This window comes from Osmia lignaria, chromosome 12 (assembly GCF_051020975.1).
Source record: "Osmia lignaria lignaria isolate PbOS001 chromosome 12, iyOsmLign1, whole genome shotgun sequence".
Taxonomy (NCBI): Eukaryota; Metazoa; Arthropoda; class Insecta; order Hymenoptera; family Megachilidae; genus Osmia; species Osmia lignaria.
Genome location: NC_135043.1, coordinates 4,238,689 through 4,257,546, shown reverse-complemented (window position 1 = coordinate 4,257,546; position 18,858 = coordinate 4,238,689). Strand labels below are relative to the sequence as shown.

The following is an 18,858-nucleotide window of genomic DNA, read 5'->3' as shown; positions in this document are numbered from 1 at the left end:
TACGTGCATTACCGACTCATACACATTTATTTTTATGTATTTAATGTGTATTTAAGTCGTAAACAAGCAATCTCACTGGATCACAATGATCCAGCCTACATTTTGTACAGTCTGCATTTACAGTGTTAGAAATTTATACGATAAATAATAAGGTATATTACATTATTTGAATGCGAATCGAATAAAACTGTTTATAAACTGTGAAAGGAAGTTTATTCTTAACGCACCTAGCACATATAATGTCAGAAACTTATTCTAAGCTCGCTTTTTATGAGAAAACAACTTCAAACTTAGATTAATCATCTAGAAGATATAAAAGATACAATTGTTCTCATAACGGAGCGATAAAACGCAACATTTTCCTGATAACGACGAGTATTATTAAAGTATTGCTAGTCAAGATTGGGTTGAAGCATGCAAAAATATCGAGGTTTAAAAATATTTCTTCAATTCGGATTCCATTTGCAGGGGATCGGTCGTCGGCGCGAATCTAGATACAACTTTTCCTTCTTTGTTTATGATAAATTTGGTGAAGTTCCATTTGATGTTGTCTGTCATAAATCCACTGGCCTGTGTCTTCAGCCATTTCCATAAGGGATGAGCATTATCTCCATTAACATCAATCTTCTCAAAAACATCAAAAGTAACATTGTATTTCTGAATAAAATCTAAGATCTGCTCTGAGCTTCCTGGTTCTTGGCTACCAAACTGATTAGATGGGAAGGCAAGGATCTTCAAGCCTTCCTTCTCGCTGTACTTTTCATACAACTGTACCAGCTCTTTGTAATTTGTGTCTGTTAAGCCACATTGGCTGGCTACATTAACAATTATACAAACATGACCACGATATTTGTCTAAGGACACATCATTGCCATGAATATCTCGAGCATGGAAATCATAAACTGTAGAGGCTTTGCTCCAGTCTTTGTCCTGATCCAAGGGTGCTGAAGTTGTAGCTGGACACTGTTCCTGATTGTTATCTTCACACTTTTCTGCCATAGCACTACAGAAAAGTAGTACCGCCAAAAGTCCTAATTCTACAAAAAAAAATAATTATATTTAATAGAGAACATTTAAACATCTAAGTAGATATGACCGCTATTTAAAAAAAATAGCTGGAAAACGACGATCTTGAACTTATTTACATCTTAATTATCGATAAACAAGTCAAATGTCAGACGTTGTGAAGTTAAGAATAAGAATGAAATTTTTAAACAAATTTTAAGGAACTACTTACTCAACATTCTGCTTGGAAAATATTACCACACTGCTAGAGTTTATCAGAATCAAAGTTTAGCGAATTTCCTGTAAAATCAATTAATCACGATCATACATTATTGTCAATGAATGTTAATTACAATATTTGGAAATAAACAGGAATTAAGTGTATACATACTTGATACCCCTTAATAAACGCGTCCTATCACTGTGACTTGCCGAATGCAAATGCGTCGATCTTTCCTTTGTCCGCAGTTTTTAAGATTCGCGAAACACACTGACCTCTGTCCAGTGCCCTTGAAACTGCATCATCATGGGTTCTTGAATACTCGCAAAATAAAGCAACGAAATTTTACCTTGAATCCTAACATGTTTTTGCTATAGTGTTTATTACAATAAAAGAAACATACCTTCACAATCTATATATGTAGTTCTATCCGGTTATTTATTTATTTAAACTTAAGTAGTTGCGATCGTACTAGTACGATCTGAAATACCGACGTTTAAAAAAGTATAATTTATTATAAACACATAATTCTTATAATAACAAGAAAGGATATTACGGTATTGTAAAGTAATTAATTTAATAAACTAGAAATACTTTACTAGCAACATTTGTATCCATTTTTTAATTTTATATCGATGCGCGCTTTGAGAACAATCGCCATCTGACGGTGATGAAATTGGCGGCAGTGAAACAAACGTGTGTGTATATAACAACATAACCTCGAAAACACAAAAAAATTATAACCTACAAAATTGTTATGGATTACATTTAGAATGGAATAAAACTTTGTAACATGTACAATAAATAATATAAGAAAACCAAATAACAGTATTGTGTAAAAGAACGTTATTTAAAAGGGACTACTGTGTAAATTTTATTGTATTTCTGTATTAACATTGAACCGCATTAAAGTATCATACCCAAATAATTTGTTTAAACTGTTATTTATATTAGACAAAAATGGTAAGTACATAAAAAATTTGATTACATATGGTATAAGAGTAATATTTGTTCATAGTATCTAATTATGGTTTTTTTATTCAGGCGCGAAATGCAGAAAAGGCTATGTAAGTGTTCAAAAACATGTTTCTTAAACATTTTCTTTATGATAGATGTGTTTAAATCAATATCAACCTTGTAACAGGACCACGCTCGCTCGATGGAGAGCAGCACAAAGCAACGAAGGAGCTAGAAAAGAACAAGAAAGAAGACCATACTTAGCTTCTGAATGCAGAGACTTACGGAAGGCAGAGAAGTGGAGGATGCAGATAATCAGAGAAATCGCTAAGAAAGTTGCACAGATACAAAATGCCGGTCTTGGAGAGTTTCGTATCCGAGACTTGAACGACGAAATTAATAAATTATTAAGAGAAAAACGGCATTGGGAGGCTCAAATAAAGGAATTGGGTGGTCCTGATTACTCTAGAGTTGGACCGCGTATGTTAGACCATGAAGGTCGTGAGGTAAAAATATGCATCTGCTTGTTGTTGCATTAGAGTTCTTTCTATCAGAAATATGAAGCTAATCGTTGTAACAAATGTTCAGGTACCTGGAAATCGTGGTTACAAGTATTTTGGAGCAGCAAAGGAGTTGCCAGGAGTCAGAGAATTGTTCGAACAAGAACCACCGCCTCCTCCACGTAAAACACGTGCGGAGTTAATGAAGGACATCGACGCTGATTACTATGGTTACAGAGACGACGACGATGGAATTTTACTACCTTTAGAACAGAAAGCCGAACAAGAAGCAAGACAAAAAGCAGTAGATGAATGGCTAGCGGAGAACGAAAAGAAATCAGAGGAGGAAGACGAAGAAATCGAAACAACCGCTCAGAAAGCGATACCCTCTCAGCAAGATATTCAGGAAGCGTTACTCGTAAGAAAAAAGCAAGAACTATTAGAGAAATATGTACTTTGACAGATTTTATTCCTTTTTCATTTTTCTTTTGTATGCCTTCGATAACAACTATTTGTAAGTTTATTTGTTTAATTGTATTAGAGTACACTTTTATAAAACGCGACAGATATAATAATTATTATTATTAATTTATAAGTAATAACATTGATTAATGTAATTATTTTGTGCAGTAGACGTTCAAACTTCAATTAATACTTATTCGAGAAAGAGTGCTGTAGATAAAATATAGATAAAAATCCAACGGTAGTCTGTTTATAATCCTCGCGATCCTTACTCTTCTTTTTATTTTTTCTTCTCTTTTCTCATTTTTCTTTTCGATAATAAGCACCGAACACTCGAGAAAGCGACACAATAGAATAGAACATCAGAGAATAAGACAGTATGAATTTGTGAGAATATCTTCGCTGTATACATTCGTACTTGCCAAATGTTATATATTAAATTGCTGCATATCAAATCAATCATTTGATCTGCAACAATCCAACAGATTAAACGAAAAAGAAAATTAATCATTCCATGCGTTCCTTCCACCATGATCCGATACCTGAAGCGTTTTCTCGACCCAACGATTCTTCGTTCACGTTCCGCAAGAAAAAGCAAGTCGTATGCTTTAATATATCTTCGTACAATTACAACTATATCGTAACAAATTGAAGACAGTTAAAGGCATAGAAATTACCCTGAAAAAAGCCCTACTCGTTAATTAATTATCGTAAATATTTCGAAAAAACTTCCTGATCCTGTTGGTAATCGCGTCCGATCGATCAATCCACGACACGAGAACACGAACGTATCTTTTTACTTAGAAAAAAAAAACGTTTTCTCGAATCCTCGACATCGTGCTGTTTATAAACAGACCGTACAATATATAATTATGTTACCAGGACTCAGAAGTCGAAAGTATCCTAATTAAAACGCTAGCTAAAATGGCGCTACGGAGTTGAATTTCACAAAAAGTAGAATTACTCGATCGCATACAGACTTGTTTTCTGGCGAAGCAACTCTTGGACTAACGCAACGACTCTACAATTTATCGAGTATTTATCATCGGCGACGCGTTCTATTAATCGAAAAAGCCGTTCCTCGTTGAAATTGCGTTAATTAGAGAGAGAGGTTATTATTATAAAAAGAATGTCTGCGGTTGAACGGGAGGATGATTTCACGCGTACACGTACCGAAAAATCAGATAACTTCTGAGCCCTTGCAATCGCTTTCACACAATACGTGTCTACAGTGATAATAGTTCGAGCATGGATTAATCGTCGTTTGAAATTACCTAAGACGCTAAAGCTTGAAAAAGTCAAGCGTTTACGATTCACAGCATCTGTTTGTCCGTTGATCAGTCGTCCAATTCCCTTCTAGTTTATAAACGCTTTCTGGTTGATTACGTCTCTCTATCTCTACCACGCGATCGAGTGTATGCATCCTAAATTTTATTATATTAATTTAATATCAACGCCTACGATCACATCTGCGTTTACGGGGTGCGTATTTAGTTTTCCTTGCGAGTTTATTGTGCGTCATTTGAATTGTGAATCTATCCTCGTATACGTTCCTCGTGTTCGTCGTTACAACCCCTCCCAAGATCAGCTTACATCGTGCCAGGCACGAAACATTCAATACATGAGATGATAGCTGTTTAAGCATTGTTTGCGATTATGGTAACGATGATCTAAGATAATCTTATAATCTTCGATGCAATGCTTTATCGAACCCTCTAGTTGATACAATATTGTCACTCTAAGTAAGGTTTCTAAGTTCCCGCCATTTTGTGACGCAGCATTGTTTCTGTAGGTGACAAAGTTATCTCCATCAGGTCCCTATCAAATTCTAGATATTTTCTGAAGATGATAATACAGCATTCATTCTCCAAGTAGCATGTAACCATCTTCTCTAAACTCCAATATACTATCACGACGGTAGTACATAAATATTGCCTCCCTACGTGGCAAGTGGTCATTCCCTCTAGGTCCCCAGTATTCGGTACAGGCAGTAATAATTGCCACCATAGCTGACAAGTGATCGTCCCCATCACTTCCACGATACTCTATAATATTTAAATAGCAAAACAGCATTGCCTCTCCAAGTGGCAAATCTTGAAACTGATACCTCGATATTCGTACCCAAGCCCTTGCCACTTAGAGAGGCAATTACGGTGTCATCGATGAAAGTCGTCTTACGAAAATAACATGGTTGCGTGCAAAAGAAATACAATAAGCGAAGATTTACAGAAGAATTTCACAGCCTCGCGTTCCATTCGAAACATTCTCACTGATCGGCATCGTGTTTGAGAATCATCCGCGGCAAAGGGGTTTAACCACTGATGGTTTCGCGTCAATCCATTCTCGAACCATGTGATCGGAACAACAAGATTCGTCGTATACGGCTCATACATACATGCATGCATACGTAGGAGCGACCGTTGCGAATTAAATATCCGTTGAAAATTTTCGCGGAGTCGAGAGGGTATGGATAAACACGTTCGCTTATAGTTAGACTCGTCCAAAGGTGAACGACTTAGAGGATTCATAACGGGTCCCTCTCTCGACTCGGCTTCGGTTATCCCACGACGATTCTCCGTCGACGGACACGCGGCCTAGAAAGGGTGAAAGGCACAAAGTAAAAAATAAACGATTAAGGTTGGCTCAGGCACATATCGAGTCGGAGTTGGTTTCGCGGTCCGCCTGCTAATGTGCGAATTTGACTTATGGGACCGACGAAATGTGCATGTGTGTGTGTATGTGTGTTCTATATGTACTGTGTGTATTCACGTGTATAGAATAGATGTGTCTTATGCTTATGTGTGCAATGTGTATTTTCATTTTTTTCTCTTTGTTTCTTGTTGCATATGTTGTTTAATATACATACGTAATATGTATGCTGAAAACACCCTCAACTCCGTCCGGCGTATCAAAAAGGAATGTACTTGGTACATCGATAAGAGTTTTGAACTCAGAGTTTTAGCACAGGTGCTTTTAAAAAGTTATGACAGCATCGTTTGATTCTCGCTGCTTCGAGAGACCGACATTATTGACTTCTGTATATTCGGTATCGGGCAGTACAGAATGGCAATCCAATAGAAGCTTATCGCTTCCTCATCAAAATGTATTCTCTCATCCGTTCGCAAGCTTGCGTATTCAAGGTTCAAAAATTCCACCAGCCTGTTATATTTTCTCTATCGATCGAACCGTATCATACTCGTAAATCTTTTAAACGCGTAGAAAATGTTTCTCCGTAACAGGAACTCGTTCATGATCGGTTGCCTCAAGGTCGTAGTAACGTGTGCCAACGTTGAACCTGCGTCGGTTGTCTCGCAGCACGCATGTCGTTCCAATGTTGAAGTTCCTCCGAGCCGGAACTGTTCAATCCCAAACTGAGCCAACCGATCATCTCTCTTCCCTTCCGCCCCATTCCTCCTCTTCGTCGGTTATACACCGACAGGAACAACGTTACGTCTCCAAGTTGAAACAGAGCAACCTGTGACGGAAAAGAAACATTTAACACTTTAAATAAAACAAGATGATAAACTTAGATACCTGGAATATGAACGTTTCCTTGTAAAGAGGATTGGGCTGAGCACGTTTCAAACCAGTCTTCGAACGTCCCATCTCGTGATCGTTACTGTCCACGAGGGCGAGTTTAACGTAAGTGTCAGGCGGTTTCGTGTCGTTCCCTCCACCGCCCCTGAAGTGTGATCCTTTGATTATTTCTACCGACAAACGTCCGGTTGTGCCATTGTACGCCAAGCCTATTAGAATCTCCGCCACGCTTCCACCCTTCATGCTGCTCCCATAAGGAGGTACCGTAGGTGACGCGTACGACTGAACGGACTGCTGTGACCCCGTCGAATCGCTACGGGTTAGACTGCTAGTTGTTCCCCAATCTTGTACCTTAAATCGTACATTCAATCGTTAGAAATGCGTTTTTAATTAAAATTACTCTCCCAATATAGATTAATATCATTATACAGGGTGTTCGACAACAGGTAGGCAATATTTTAAGGGGTGATTCTAGGGATCAAAATAAGACGAAAATCAAGAATAACGAAATAGCGTATACGGCTTTGTTTTCCAGTTATTAACGTTTAAAAATTCGAGTAAAAAGCGCCAGAAAGCTGCAATCCGCTCAGCACCGACGACCGAACGTCACGTCGGCAGGGGTCGGTACAGTCATAACCAAGAATCGAAACCTGTTGGCGAAATTCCCCAAGTCTACGCAGAACGACGAAGTTGGCAACGCTATCCAGTACAAGTTACTTAGTTTTCCGCCCACGCGACCCAAATTGTTTCAGCCCGCGCTTTATTTTATATCTTGTATTTTTCACCAACGAAATACTTTCGTTTGCGAGTTCAAAATCAAATACTGCAGTACCGAGAAACAGAATAGCACGAGGTAAGTTTCTACCATTCAACGATTCTTGGTTATGACTGTACCGACCCCTGCCGACGTGACGTTCGGTCGTCGGTGCTGAGCGGATTGCAGGTTTCTGGCGCTTTTTACTCGAATTTTTAAACGTTAATAACTGGAAAACAAAGCCGTAAACGCTATTTCGTTATTCTTGATTTTCGTCTTATTTTGATCCCTAGAATCACCCCTTAAAATATTGCCCACCCAAGCTCCAATGTTCAAGGGCTAAAGAGTAATTCCTTAATGAAGGAAGGTTTACCGAAGAGGAAGGCGGTGGCAGTAACGTCAACCAAAGCGTCGTCTCGAGCTGAAGATTGATTTGATCGAAGGAGACTCTGGCTTCGCCGAGCAGTCTCTCTCGACGCATTCTTCCGCCCCATAGATACACTCTCAAGCGTACCCCCATAGCGTTCACGTCTTCCGGGTTGACGCGTGGCAATAGGAAACTCTCCATGTACTGTGGACAGGTACCCTGACGTACCCGTGTTTTGCGACGTTGCTTCTTCGATGGCAACAGGACCAGTCGGACCTGGCTACCGCCTATACCTTCCGGGTAATTCCGTCCTTGCAGTACGTGCACCTGGTAACGGACCAAAGTGTCGCTTTAATGAATCCGCATGATTACAAATGAATTTCACGCGAGGATATCGTACAGTCATCTCGCGCATAGGTGCGTCGTATAAGAAAGCGACCTCCAGGCTGCCCACTTCCTCCGCGACGGTACCCATCGTTGCGATGACCTCGTTGGCCGTGGGTCCATTTTGTTCCACCTCAACCTCTTGTTCTCTGGCGTCCAGCAGAATATTCGAGGCTCCGACTTCTACCACGCACTGTGTCCGTAAAATCAAAGTAAATCGGTCAGGTTGTTGTGCTATAAAGAGTTGCGCGATAAGATACACGAGGATATCCGGGAGGCAGTTAATTATGCATATACCGGTCATGCGAATCGAGAACACGATATTCGGTCGCGTAACATGGAAACCATGTTTCGCTATTCGTTTTTTCATTCACCTGTTGTTGGTCACCGGGCGAGTGTTCCTCTGTGCAGCTGCTGGAGGTGGTGCCGGCATCTGAAAAACGGACGACACGTTAGAAAATGAATGATTATTTAATAAAAATGATTGCAACTAACCGAGGATAGTGGGTCCATCCTCTGCTTGGATGGTCAGAGTGTCCGGCGGTGGATGCGAATGCGAGTTCAACCGACGAAGGGCGTCCTCTTCCGAATCGGAACTCGTCTCTGGATCCGAGTAAGAGAATGTCTTTCCTGTCGAGATTTCATTTCGATACGAGATTAGAATTTCTTAAAAGAATCGACTGAAACGATGACACAAAGCATCGAACGATTCTCTGGTCACACAACGTCGACTTACTTTGATCAAACGATACGACCTTACAATCCCGCGACTTTCGGATGAATTTTAACAACGATCCTCCGCAGAACCAAAACTCGCACGGACAAACTGTGCTCCACATTTTTTACATACGTTCACACCGAATCGCGTCGTCGAGAACAATGAAGCGCGAGAGTGCACGAGCGTATCCTCCGATAAACTTATCATCGAATCTTTCAAGAATTCATTAAACAAATCAAGGTAATTAAAAGTAAGAACACGGTTCGTAACGATCACTGTTCATAACAATTTTCACAACAACATCGTGTAACCGAATGGTTGTTCACTTTTCGTCACGAAAGTTCCATTTGATAGGCACAGAAATTGCGTTACGATTATTTGCAGTTAGTATTTTACAAGTGACCTTAACTGTACTGTGTATTCCCTTAACGAGTAGTACCACGCGAGCGAGAAAAAAATACCTGAGTCGAAGCCGGCTGGTGATCCGAAAGATGGATTAATCGGTGAATACTGTCAGGCTAAGTAACCTACCTATGTTTTTCGGTATCTGAGAGGTGGAGCTATTGTTGGACTCGCAGAGGGGCACGCAAACGCCGCCGAAAAGGGTGCTGGTGGACGGCGGTGTAAAACACCATTTGCGGGACAGGTAGAGAAACAATGCCAACAGAAGGACCACGAAGCCAGCTACGGCACCCAGAAATGCTGTCGCTTCCACAGGTACTGTAAATCGATCGTTAGAACAGGCACGGTCAGAATCGCCTAGCCCCTATATTTTATTCAACGAATACGTACATATATACATGATCGATCGAGGATGAATGAAAATGAAAAGAAACGAAAAATAAAATGACATGTTACACGACAATGTAGCGAGAAAAATGATCGATGATACAAGGAGCATGATCGCAAGAAAGGGTTCTCCTTTGTCCAGGCAGAAGTGATTTATTCATTGGCCGTGGTAAAGGTGTTCACCCGTGCACCGATCGGAACATCCTTCCGTCCAGTCGTGACCGACACGTATTTCTATCGAACGCGTTCAAACAACGCCGACACGTTGCGTCGTAATGACCTGGAATAATCAACCATCGCTCCAGTTGTCACGCGAACACGCTGTGACCGATATTGCGCAGCTTAATGATTCGCGTGTGTGCCGAGGGATCCCCCTACGGAGGGACGCGTCGTAACGAAACCACCGAGCACGATTTTCTAATTGTATTTCGCAACAATCGACAACAACTTTACGCGTTTGCCTGAATGAACGGCGCCAGGCCGTGTCTATGTTCCGGCATCACCGATCATAATACGCAACCGTTGTCTTCCGAATGAATGAATGAAACGACGAAGACGAGAGAGAACGTTACACTTCGTTCGAGGCGGTACATTTCGAAATGAAGGTTGATTTGCGCATTGCGGACCACGGCACGCGTCCCGCGTCGAACGACAATTCACCGAATCCTGAATTATTCAGACGGGAATACACACGAGCGGGCGGGTTGCATACCGTAGGGGCATAGAATCGTAACTAAGGGGCAATCGTTATTCGGCCGAGTTTGGGGATCGGTTTCGTTCGAAGGTTCCAGAGATTGGATCCGAAGTGAATGAAATTGACTAGAGATTAAACTAACGACGGTATAGATAGACGAAAGAACCTTGTTTAAGTTGTAGATTTTTCATGATGCAGCCCTTGTCGTTTCTACGATCATTAACGTCACCTCCTTTGCTTGGTAACGAAGAACGACGACAGGTTACCTCCAAGCGGTTGAACTCATTGAGAGAATCGCGGAGGATAGTGGACTTACCCGCCAGAAAATGGTCTGATCCAGCCAGAATCATGCTCGTCCTTGTGTCACATTAAAGCCTTCTTACGTGCTTCTGTCGACCGGACGCGGCTGATCCTCCGCAAATAACGAATTCATTATCTGGTCGGCGGTGAATCGTCCGGATACTCGTGGTTGTTCGCGATCTCACCGTGAAGCGTGGTTACGAGCCAGTCGAATAATAATACGTGGGCGGGGGTGTACACACAGCACTCTGTTGCTCGTTGAGACGTGCGCCTGCAACACCTCAACCCGACTACACGCCTGCGCCCCTTGGCCAGGCAACCGTATTTCCTTCGGCAGAGGTTCTCATTCATAACGTCACCTAAAACTCGCATATAACTTTCTATTGAAATCTCGATTACATTAGCAGAATTAGTGATAGAGTATGTCAGCGTTAGAAAGAAGAATTTGTTTTCTATATTTATGTAAATTATATGATTACATTGGCAGAGTAAGTTGTTCATTCCAATCATTCCAATATGACTTTACTACTAGCGCTAGTATGCTCTATCAATATAATCTAATTACAATGATAGAAACTTTTATGTTTATTATACTATGCTACAACAGTCTTCTTCGTTATATTATTTTATCGATAAAAATTGAAATAAATAAATAATACTTTCTGTAAAGAAATGAATTATTATTTTGTGATTTACTTTTTAAACAAACACTGATCCGACATAATTCTAATACTAAAATATTTAAGGATGGAATAATATTGATTGATCGATGGGAATAAATGATTTTTAATGAATATTAAATAATCTGAATAATATAAGGATAAATAATTAATATGCGTGTTAAAGGAAACATTTTCTAAAATTGTTGTATGTAACAAATAAATTCAAGCGTAAATATCGAAAAACGATGATGGTTTTTATTCTCGATAATCAATATTTTATAAATGCATTTAAAATTTTTTATTTGAAATGGATGTCACTGACACAGTCAAGTTCCTTATGGTTTTATTTATCATACAGTTAAAGGGATTGAAAAAATAACTTTAATTTGTTCCATTCAGTCGGAATAAAATGAATAGCTCAATATTTATTAAAATTTTTTAATGAAATTCAATTTACTGTATCTTTATACCTTGGATGTCGTTCAAATTGATTATACATAGTTAAATAAGGGCTTTCAATATGGAAACGTAAAAATTAAAAATAAAAATTATACGGTCAATTTTGATCAGTTATTGCACAATGTAAAGACGATATTTTTAATTTCGTTCTATTGCATGCGAGAATTGGGCAATTTTAAGTTGACTATTTAAGCGGGTAAGCTTCGCGTGCTGTTATTAGTTAAACTAACCTCGAAAATGTTTTCTTTTCAATATTTTTATTAAGTAATTTCAGTTATTGATAAATCAAATTCAATGTATTATAAATAAAATATAATTAGTAGTATACTTATTTGTTTAATTTCGTGCTTTTGTCAGCTACTTTAATCATAATAATTTAGTGTATTTATATAAAAAAATATTACAACTAAATTTTAGAAAAGGTATAATTATTTCAGTGAAATTCTTGCTTTTGTAGGTACCATGTACATATTCTGCATAAATAATAATATAACATAGCCAAATATATCTGACTCAATTTTTAGAGTCATAATAATGTTATCTATTATTACTCTTTTTTCATTATATTACCCAAAAACAGGAATAAACAATGAGCTACTTTACTGTATTGCGCTTTAGACATTGCGCAATTTTAAATAAGTCTCTCATAGAAAAATGTTTAATGCAATATTTAATGTATCATGCAAGAGTATATTCTACTGAAATTGATAACCATCATAAAAATTATATTGCTAAAAAGGATAATATCAACAGAAGAAAAGTATTTAAATCGCGAATACTTGATGACATTAAACAGACTAAACGAAAAGTAGAAGAAATTATTGAGAAAGAAAATATTTGGACCATACCAAATTTCCTCTGCATGGGTCGAATTCTGACATCACCTTATTTAAGTTATTTAATTCTGTCACAAGAGTACCAGGTAAAGTGTTATCTAAATTTGTAGTTATTATACATATATAACTTATCAACATTATTTGTTTATATTCCAGGTAGCACTGTGGTTGTTAATAATTTCAGCGTTTAGTGATTTAGCAGATGGATGGATTGCACGTACATGGACATCCCAAGCTTCTAAGCTTGGTAGCTTTTTAGATCCAGTCGCGGATAAATTACTTGTAGGTACACTATTTTTGTCATTAGCATGGGTAGGATTGGTTCCTATTCCCTTGACATGTCTCGTCATCGCAAGAGACACTGCCCTAGTGACAGCTGCATCGTACATAAGATACCAATCTTTACCACCACCAGTATGTATATACACATATATTAATTACATAGCTATTACCAACAGGTCGATTCTTAAATACATTTTTGCATAATATATATTTTAGAAAACACTGGCCAGGTATTTTGATCCTACATATGCCACAGTACAATTAGCTCCAACATATATAAGTAAAATTAATACTGCAATTCAGTTGTCTTTTGTTGCTGGAACATTGGCTGCTCCTATATTTCATTTTATAAACCATCCAATTTTGGAAATTTTATGTTATCTAACTGCAGTGACAACACTAGCAGGTGGTATAAGTTATTTGGTATCAAACAAAACATATAAAATGTTAAGAAAGAAAACTTCAACAAAATCACCCCCTTAGGTATAACATATGTATATTATAAACACTGAATACTAAGAACAGAACATTGCCATTATTTGTAAATTTATTACTGTACAATATGATATAATTTAAATATACATACAGGAATAAAATTAGTAATAATGTATGTTTTCTAGTTATTTAATTAAATAAAATTATTCAGTAGGTTTACTCATGTCATTCATTTCATAAGCACAACTTTCAAAATTAAGCGGATCCCAATATACTCCTATGTGATCAATTTCTAATCTAAAAGGTCCTGGTTTTTTGTCTGCCAGTGTAATTCCTATATTTGTAATAAATGAATCTGGCATTTCATATTGCCGATCCTGGATTGTTCCTTTTTCTTGAAACACAAATTTGGAAAAAGGGAGTTTAAAATCTTGCCAATAAGGGCCACCTCTTGTATACATCAGGTAACTATAGGTATGAAACCATGTTATATCAAAATATCCCTTTTGTAATAAGTTTACCATATAACATCTACCATCTCCTCTGACTCGTAAAGTAAGATGACTATAAAGATGCCAGTTATAATAATCTTTTCGTTTAAAAGACTTTCGTTTTGGAATTGTAGTTATATTACAAAAACCAGCCCTCTTAGTTTTACCATCTTTAGGTACAGTGGTATTTAATGTACCATGGAATACTCCAGTGCCAAAAGGTGATAATTCTAATCTAAAAAGATAATTCATATACATTTAAATGATTTGTGCAAAACACAATTAATACATAAAATTTTATATAATTACTTGGCAGTTGAAAAACCCTCTTTATAATCACTGTCACATGTCACAACCCATTTCTTCAATGATTCCTCAGTTCCATCAAATTTAAGTACAATTTCTTCTTCGTTTGGTATAACTAGAGTAGGATGTAGGTGTAATTTGTCGCGTACCTCTTTCCCAAATAATTTACATTCCTTTTTAAATTCATGATATCCCAGTTTCAATTTTTCAAGAAAACTTAAGTTTTGTGTTACTGGCGGTTCATCGTATATTAATGGATAACCTCCTCGCGGTTTTTCATAATAATCGAATAAACAACTGTTTGTATGAAATTTTCTTTTGTTAATTACAAAAGTTCTAAAGAATGGATTTAATTGACGGAACATAACTATTTTGATAAGTTCTACTATACATTTAAATAAAGATATTAAAAACTAAAACGTTATAGACGACACTGCATACAGAACTGGCGCATTTTACGTTTATGAATAAAATTCAATACAAAATTAGTACAGAATTGTTTATACATATAAGAATTATTGTAATAAATTCGTAGTTGTTCGTTAAAACGAAAACGTTTTCAACGTATTAATGATACATTATATAATTTTATTAATTCTAATAGATCAACTATAAATTTCGTTCGAATGATCCATTAATTTCTCTGTAATTATATTTAAAAAAAAATGTATGTTATAGATCATTAAAAATAATTAATTTTAATAACATAACTGTACTGAAACATGAAAAAAGGTGCTGTATGATGAAAAGTTCGTCTGATAAGACCGGATAACAGGACGGAACTTTTTATTCATTAACAGTGGTCAGCGTGCATATACACGTTAAAATCAAATTTAAGGCGACAATGGTGCTGTTTAAGCGTACTAAATTGCTAAACAACAGAAATTTAATTTTTCTACGACCAAAAAATCACAATAAAAATGGAAACACATTACATATTAAATTCCTATCAAGCACCTCTACGGAGAGTGTAACAATAAAGTTATCAAATGGGTAAGAACTTCACGTGCTTTTTAACCTAAACGATAATAATATTTGCCGATTACGTTTTAATAGTTAATTTTAAATATATGAAAGATACAATAATACATCAGAGAAAATATGTAGCTATTTAAATAAAATATATTTTTGCCTCACTTTCTCAATATTTAACATTATTTATATTTGAAATATTATTCTAGAAAACAAATGACATTATCAACGGGAAAATATGCACGTTTTACAAGTGGAAGCGTTACTGCTAAGATGGGTGAAACATCAGTTATGACTACTGTTGTAAGAAATAATGTACCATGCAATGACTCTATAGTTCCATTAACTGTAAATTACCGACAAAAAGCTGCTGCAATAGGCCGTATACCAACAAACTTTCTTCGCAGAGAACTAGGCCAGTCTGAACAAGAAATTCTTACAAGCAGAGTGATAGACAGATCTTTACGTCCCTTGTTTGAACAAGGATATTCTTATGAAACACAAATTATATGTAATTTATTAGCTGTCGATGGTGTTTGTGATCCAGATATATTATCTATTAACGCTGCATCTGCAGCATTAAGTATTTCGGATATCCCATGGAATGGGCCTGTAGGGGCTGTAAGAGTTGGAATAATTGATAAAAAACATGTACTTAATCCTTCAAGACGTGAACTTCAACAAAGTTCATTAAATCTCATACTATCTTGTACATCTAAAAACCTTCTTGTTATGCTAGAAGGATCTGCTGATGATATTTTGGAACCAGATCTTCGAAAAGCAATACGATTAGGTGCAAAGGAATGTCAGACAATTATACAGTCTATAACAAATTTACAAAATCAAATTGGAAAGCCTAAATTTAAAATTGAGAAAAATCAAGATTTAAATGATGATGTAATTAAATTTGTAGAGGAATTTTCAAAATCTAAGCTACGTAAGATTTTTACGTGTTATGTTCACGATAAGACGTCACGGGACTCTGCTGTTTCCGATCTTAGAAACGAGATGTTAGAGAGCATAAATGATCGCGGTTCAGAATTTATTTCAATAGCTACAAAAGCTTTTAGTAATGTTACTAGAGAAGTTTTCAGATCTGTAATATCTGAGACAGAGAAGAGGTACCTTTTTCTTTATAAACTATAAATTTATTTCTGATAATCAATCAGCAATATACATATTAAATATGAATAGTTCAATAATTTTAGATGCGACGGTCGCCAGTTGGATCAATTGAGACCGATAGAGTGTCAAGTCAACTTATTTAAGCCGCTCCATGGTTCAGCTTTTTTCCAGAGAGGTCAAACACAAGTTTTATGCACGGTTACCCTTGATAGCATAGAGAGTTCTCTTAAATTGGATACCGTTTCAATGTTGACTAGGTAACTAATTTGTATAGGAATTTTCGTTAAAAACCTTTATGCGCTATAAATAAATATTGTTTTTTCAATTTATAGCGGTATAAAGGAAAAGCATTTTTTCTTGCATTATGAATTCCCACCATATGCAACAAATGAAATAGGTAAAACTGTAATGGCTAATCGCAGAGAAATAGGTCACGGAGCATTAGCAGAGAAAGGATTGAGAGCAGTTATACCAAAAGATTATCCATTCACTATAAGACTGACTAGTGAAGTATTAGAATCAAACGGTGAGTTCGGCAAACTTAACGATAATTATCTATAATTAAAAAATTCATTCGTTCATGTAAACGTAATATTTTTTCCTATCGTTTAAAGGTTCTTCTTCAATGGCTACTGTTTGCGGTGGTAGTTTAGCATTAATGAATGCAGGTGTTCCAATATCGGCCGCAGTTGCTGGTGTGGCTATGGGATTGATATATACCCCGAACAATAATTCTGAATCTGAAGACGAAGACTACAAGATATTAACGGATATATCAGTAATTTTGCTTTAATTAAAACGTAAATAAGAATTTGATTTTAATATTAATAATAATGATTCTTTGTATCTCGAATAACAGGGTATAGAGGATTATTTTGGAGATATGGATTTTAAAATAGCGGGTACAAAGAAAGGATTTACCGCTTTACAGGTTGATGTAAAGCTACCAGGTGTTCCTTTGAAGGTAATAATGAAGGCTATACAGAAAGCATCTGGGGCGAAGAGTCGAATCATCAATATCATGAGTCAAGTAATAGCATCTCCGACGAACGATAAAAAAGACAATACACCTGTAATTGAAACCATAGAAGTACCTGTATACCAAAGAGGAAAGTTTCTCGGAGTAGGAGGAGCAAATTTGAAAAAAATTCTTCATGAAACTGGAGTCAACGTAAGTTTAAAGAATATTGGGCAGAGGTATCGATTAGATTATTCTGTTGCTGAAAAATGATCATTTCCTTTTGTAGATATATCCGCAAGAGGATGCAGTATTTTCCATATTTGCACCTAATCAGAATGCAATGAACGAAGCGAGAAAAATGTTGAATGAAATTCTTCAGAAAGATACGGAACCAATTTTAACGTTTGGCGACATTTATACAGCAAAGATAACTGAAATTCGTGAGACTGGAGTTATGGTTACGTTATATTCCAGCATGATGCCAACTTTTTTACCCAACTCACAGTTAGATAACCGTAAAGTACAACATCCCAGTGTACTTGGTTTGAACGTTGGAGACGAAATACAAGTGAAATATTTCGGACGAGATCCTGTGAGCGGACACGTTAGATTATCGCGAAAAGTGTTGCAGCATCCGATTTCTACCGTAAGAAATTACAGCAGTACCGAAGGTAAAATAAAATCCTATTACCAGTGGCTATTTAACGATAAGTTCTCCAAACTTCGACGTAATATCGATCAAACGGATTGATTAGCGGCACGTTTCAAGTTAAATAGACTTCACATTTTCAATGACACAAAGAGATCCCAATTGAACGTGATTTGAAGGTTTAACAGATTGGAAATGCTTTCACGTTTGTATCATTACGTCTTCAAACGTACATCCACTTTTGTTCTCAGCATTGTCATTACTTCGGTATTCTTTGAAAGAGCTTACGATCAAGTTTGCGACAATATCTTTGAATGGGTGAACGAAGGTGTACGTAATGGTCACGTTTATTGAGATACTTTATTAATCAAACGTATACATTACGTAATCATACTTTTATAAAGATAATTGAACATTCATCCGTTTAGAATCCGTGAAACATCGACCGATTAAATTCGAAGTACGAAATTTTTAGTCTGATCTTACTTATTTTTGCAGAGACTTTGGAAACACATAAAGGAGAAATACGAAAATCAATCAGCGACAGTGACCTATCAAGCTCAAGGAAAATTCAATGAAGAAAGAAGATCTAATTTGCGGAAGGAATCTAATGAAGATAGAAAGGGGAACTGATTGTGTAAAGGAGATTTGTAGAATAAAACGATTCGTTATTCAATAAAATGAAAGAAAAATAGTCTTTTATATCTAAATAATATTATTAATTATCACACTTCTATTCTTGTATATTATAACGGACAAAATTGTCACCTAAAAGAATTCTTTTACAAATATTTGTTGAACCATTGTAAAACTCAATATTCTGAAAAACAAAACCGCATGTGAACAGAATTTTAATCATTTACTATGTATTTTCTCAAGATAGATTATCTGTATATTTTTGAAAATATAGCTCATTCCTTTCTTAATTATACGACTATCTTTAATATGTTTTCGTTTATAAATAGTCTATTTAATTCACGATTATATTGACGG

At 36.5% G+C, this 18,858-nt stretch overlaps 5 protein-coding genes across 17 annotated transcripts in view; 3 read left to right on the top strand and 2 right to left on the bottom strand.

The window, feature by feature from the left end:
* Positions 1-190: 190 nt before the first annotated feature.
* The window catches only part of Syt14 (Synaptotagmin 14), a 101,092-nt gene continuing 82,424 nt past the window's right edge, over positions 191-18,858 (bottom strand). Inside the window, exons 4-14 of one of the 12 annotated variants that reach the window (XM_076691238.1) lie at positions 10,554-11,046; positions 9,436-9,624; positions 8,682-8,816; positions 8,561-8,619; positions 8,203-8,379; positions 7,809-8,129; positions 6,679-7,032; positions 1,825-6,619; positions 1,629-1,706; positions 1,397-1,546; positions 1,238-1,305 (exon numbers count right to left, since the gene is read on the bottom strand). In XM_076691238.1, the coding sequence (XP_076547353.1) occupies positions 6,407-6,619; positions 6,679-7,032; positions 7,809-8,129; positions 8,203-8,379; positions 8,561-8,619; positions 8,682-8,816; positions 9,436-9,624; positions 10,554-10,737 (1,632 nt within the window). In that variant the 5' untranslated portion in view covers positions 10,738-11,046 and the 3' untranslated portion in view covers positions 1,238-1,305; positions 1,397-1,546; positions 1,629-1,706; positions 1,825-6,406. The other 11 variants (XM_034321400.2, XM_034321402.2, XM_034321403.2 and 8 more) reach the window with 11 other exon arrangements.
* On the top strand, positions 2,050-3,142 carry LOC117602877 (pre-mRNA-splicing factor ISY1 homolog). The gene is made up of 4 exons (XM_034321418.2): positions 2,050-2,188; positions 2,270-2,292; positions 2,370-2,688; positions 2,771-3,142. The coding sequence occupies exons 1-4, from the start codon at positions 2,186-2,188 to the stop codon at positions 3,140-3,142; spliced, it is 717 nt and encodes a 238-aa protein (XP_034177309.1). The 5' UTR covers positions 2,050-2,185.
* Positions 12,398-13,409, top strand: CLS (cardiolipin synthase). The gene is made up of 3 exons (XM_034321415.2): positions 12,398-12,730; positions 12,801-13,058; positions 13,143-13,409. Exons 1-3 carry the CDS (start codon positions 12,398-12,400, stop codon positions 13,407-13,409), a joined length of 858 nt encoding a protein of 285 aa, XP_034177306.1.
* Positions 13,509-14,665, bottom strand: CIA30 (complex I intermediate-associated protein 30). Of its 2 annotated transcripts, XM_034321413.2 has the most exons (3): positions 14,162-14,665; positions 13,883-14,087; positions 13,563-13,755 (listed from the first exon to the last, which is right to left on the bottom strand). In XM_034321413.2, exons 1-3 carry the CDS (start codon positions 14,521-14,523, stop codon positions 13,696-13,698), a joined length of 627 nt encoding a protein of 208 aa, XP_034177304.1. In that variant the 5' UTR covers positions 14,524-14,665; the 3' UTR covers positions 13,563-13,695. The 2 variants fall into 2 exon arrangements, with proteins under 2 accessions (XP_034177303.1, XP_034177304.1); XM_034321412.2 differs by having other exon boundaries at positions 13,509-14,087.
* On the top strand, positions 14,838-18,716 carry PNPase (polyribonucleotide nucleotidyltransferase 1). Its single transcript, XM_034321393.2, has 8 exons — positions 14,838-15,151; positions 15,340-16,251; positions 16,339-16,512; positions 16,588-16,781; positions 16,870-17,033; positions 17,115-17,426; positions 17,503-17,887; positions 18,364-18,716. The coding sequence occupies exons 1-8, from the start codon at positions 15,003-15,005 to the stop codon at positions 18,441-18,443; spliced, it is 2,370 nt and encodes a 789-aa protein (XP_034177284.2). The 5' UTR covers positions 14,838-15,002; the 3' UTR covers positions 18,444-18,716.

What these genes read in the sequence shown, in the direction of transcription:
- PNPase (XM_034321393.2), top strand. Translation starts at nt 15,003, where the DNA reads ATGGTGCTGTTTAAGCGTACTAAATTGCTAAACAACAGAAATTTAATT. An exon ending in ATATCTGAGACAGAGAAGAG is followed by an intron (nt 16,252 to 16,338) that starts GTACCTTTTTCT and finishes CAATAATTTTAG; the next exon opens with ATGCGACGGTCGCCAGTTGG. An exon ending in ACCGTTTCAATGTTGACTAG is followed by an intron (nt 16,513 to 16,587) that starts GTAACTAATTTG and finishes TTCAATTTATAG; the next exon opens with CGGTATAAAGGAAAAGCATT.
- LOC117602877 (XM_034321418.2), top strand. An exon ending in CGAAATGCAGAAAAGGCTAT is followed by an intron (nt 2,293 to 2,369) that starts GTAAGTGTTCAA and finishes ACCTTGTAACAG; the next exon opens with GACCACGCTCGCTCGATGGA. An exon ending in TAGACCATGAAGGTCGTGAG is followed by an intron (nt 2,689 to 2,770) that starts GTAAAAATATGC and finishes ACAAATGTTCAG; the next exon opens with GTACCTGGAAATCGTGGTTA.
- CIA30 (XM_034321412.2), bottom strand. Translation starts at nt 14,523, where the DNA reads ATGTTCCGTCAATTAAATCCATTCTTTAGAACTTTTGTAATTAACAAA. An exon ending in GAGGGTTTTTCAACTGCCAA is followed by an intron (nt 14,088 to 14,161) that starts GTAATTATATAA and finishes TTATCTTTTTAG; the next exon opens with ATTAGAATTATCACCTTTTG.
- CLS (XM_034321415.2), top strand. Translation starts at nt 12,398, where the DNA reads ATGAGCTACTTTACTGTATTGCGCTTTAGACATTGCGCAATTTTAAAT. An exon ending in TTCTGTCACAAGAGTACCAG is followed by an intron (nt 12,731 to 12,800) that starts GTAAAGTGTTAT and finishes TTTATATTCCAG; the next exon opens with GTAGCACTGTGGTTGTTAAT. An exon ending in ACCAATCTTTACCACCACCA is followed by an intron (nt 13,059 to 13,142) that starts GTATGTATATAC and finishes TATATATTTTAG; the next exon opens with AAAACACTGGCCAGGTATTT.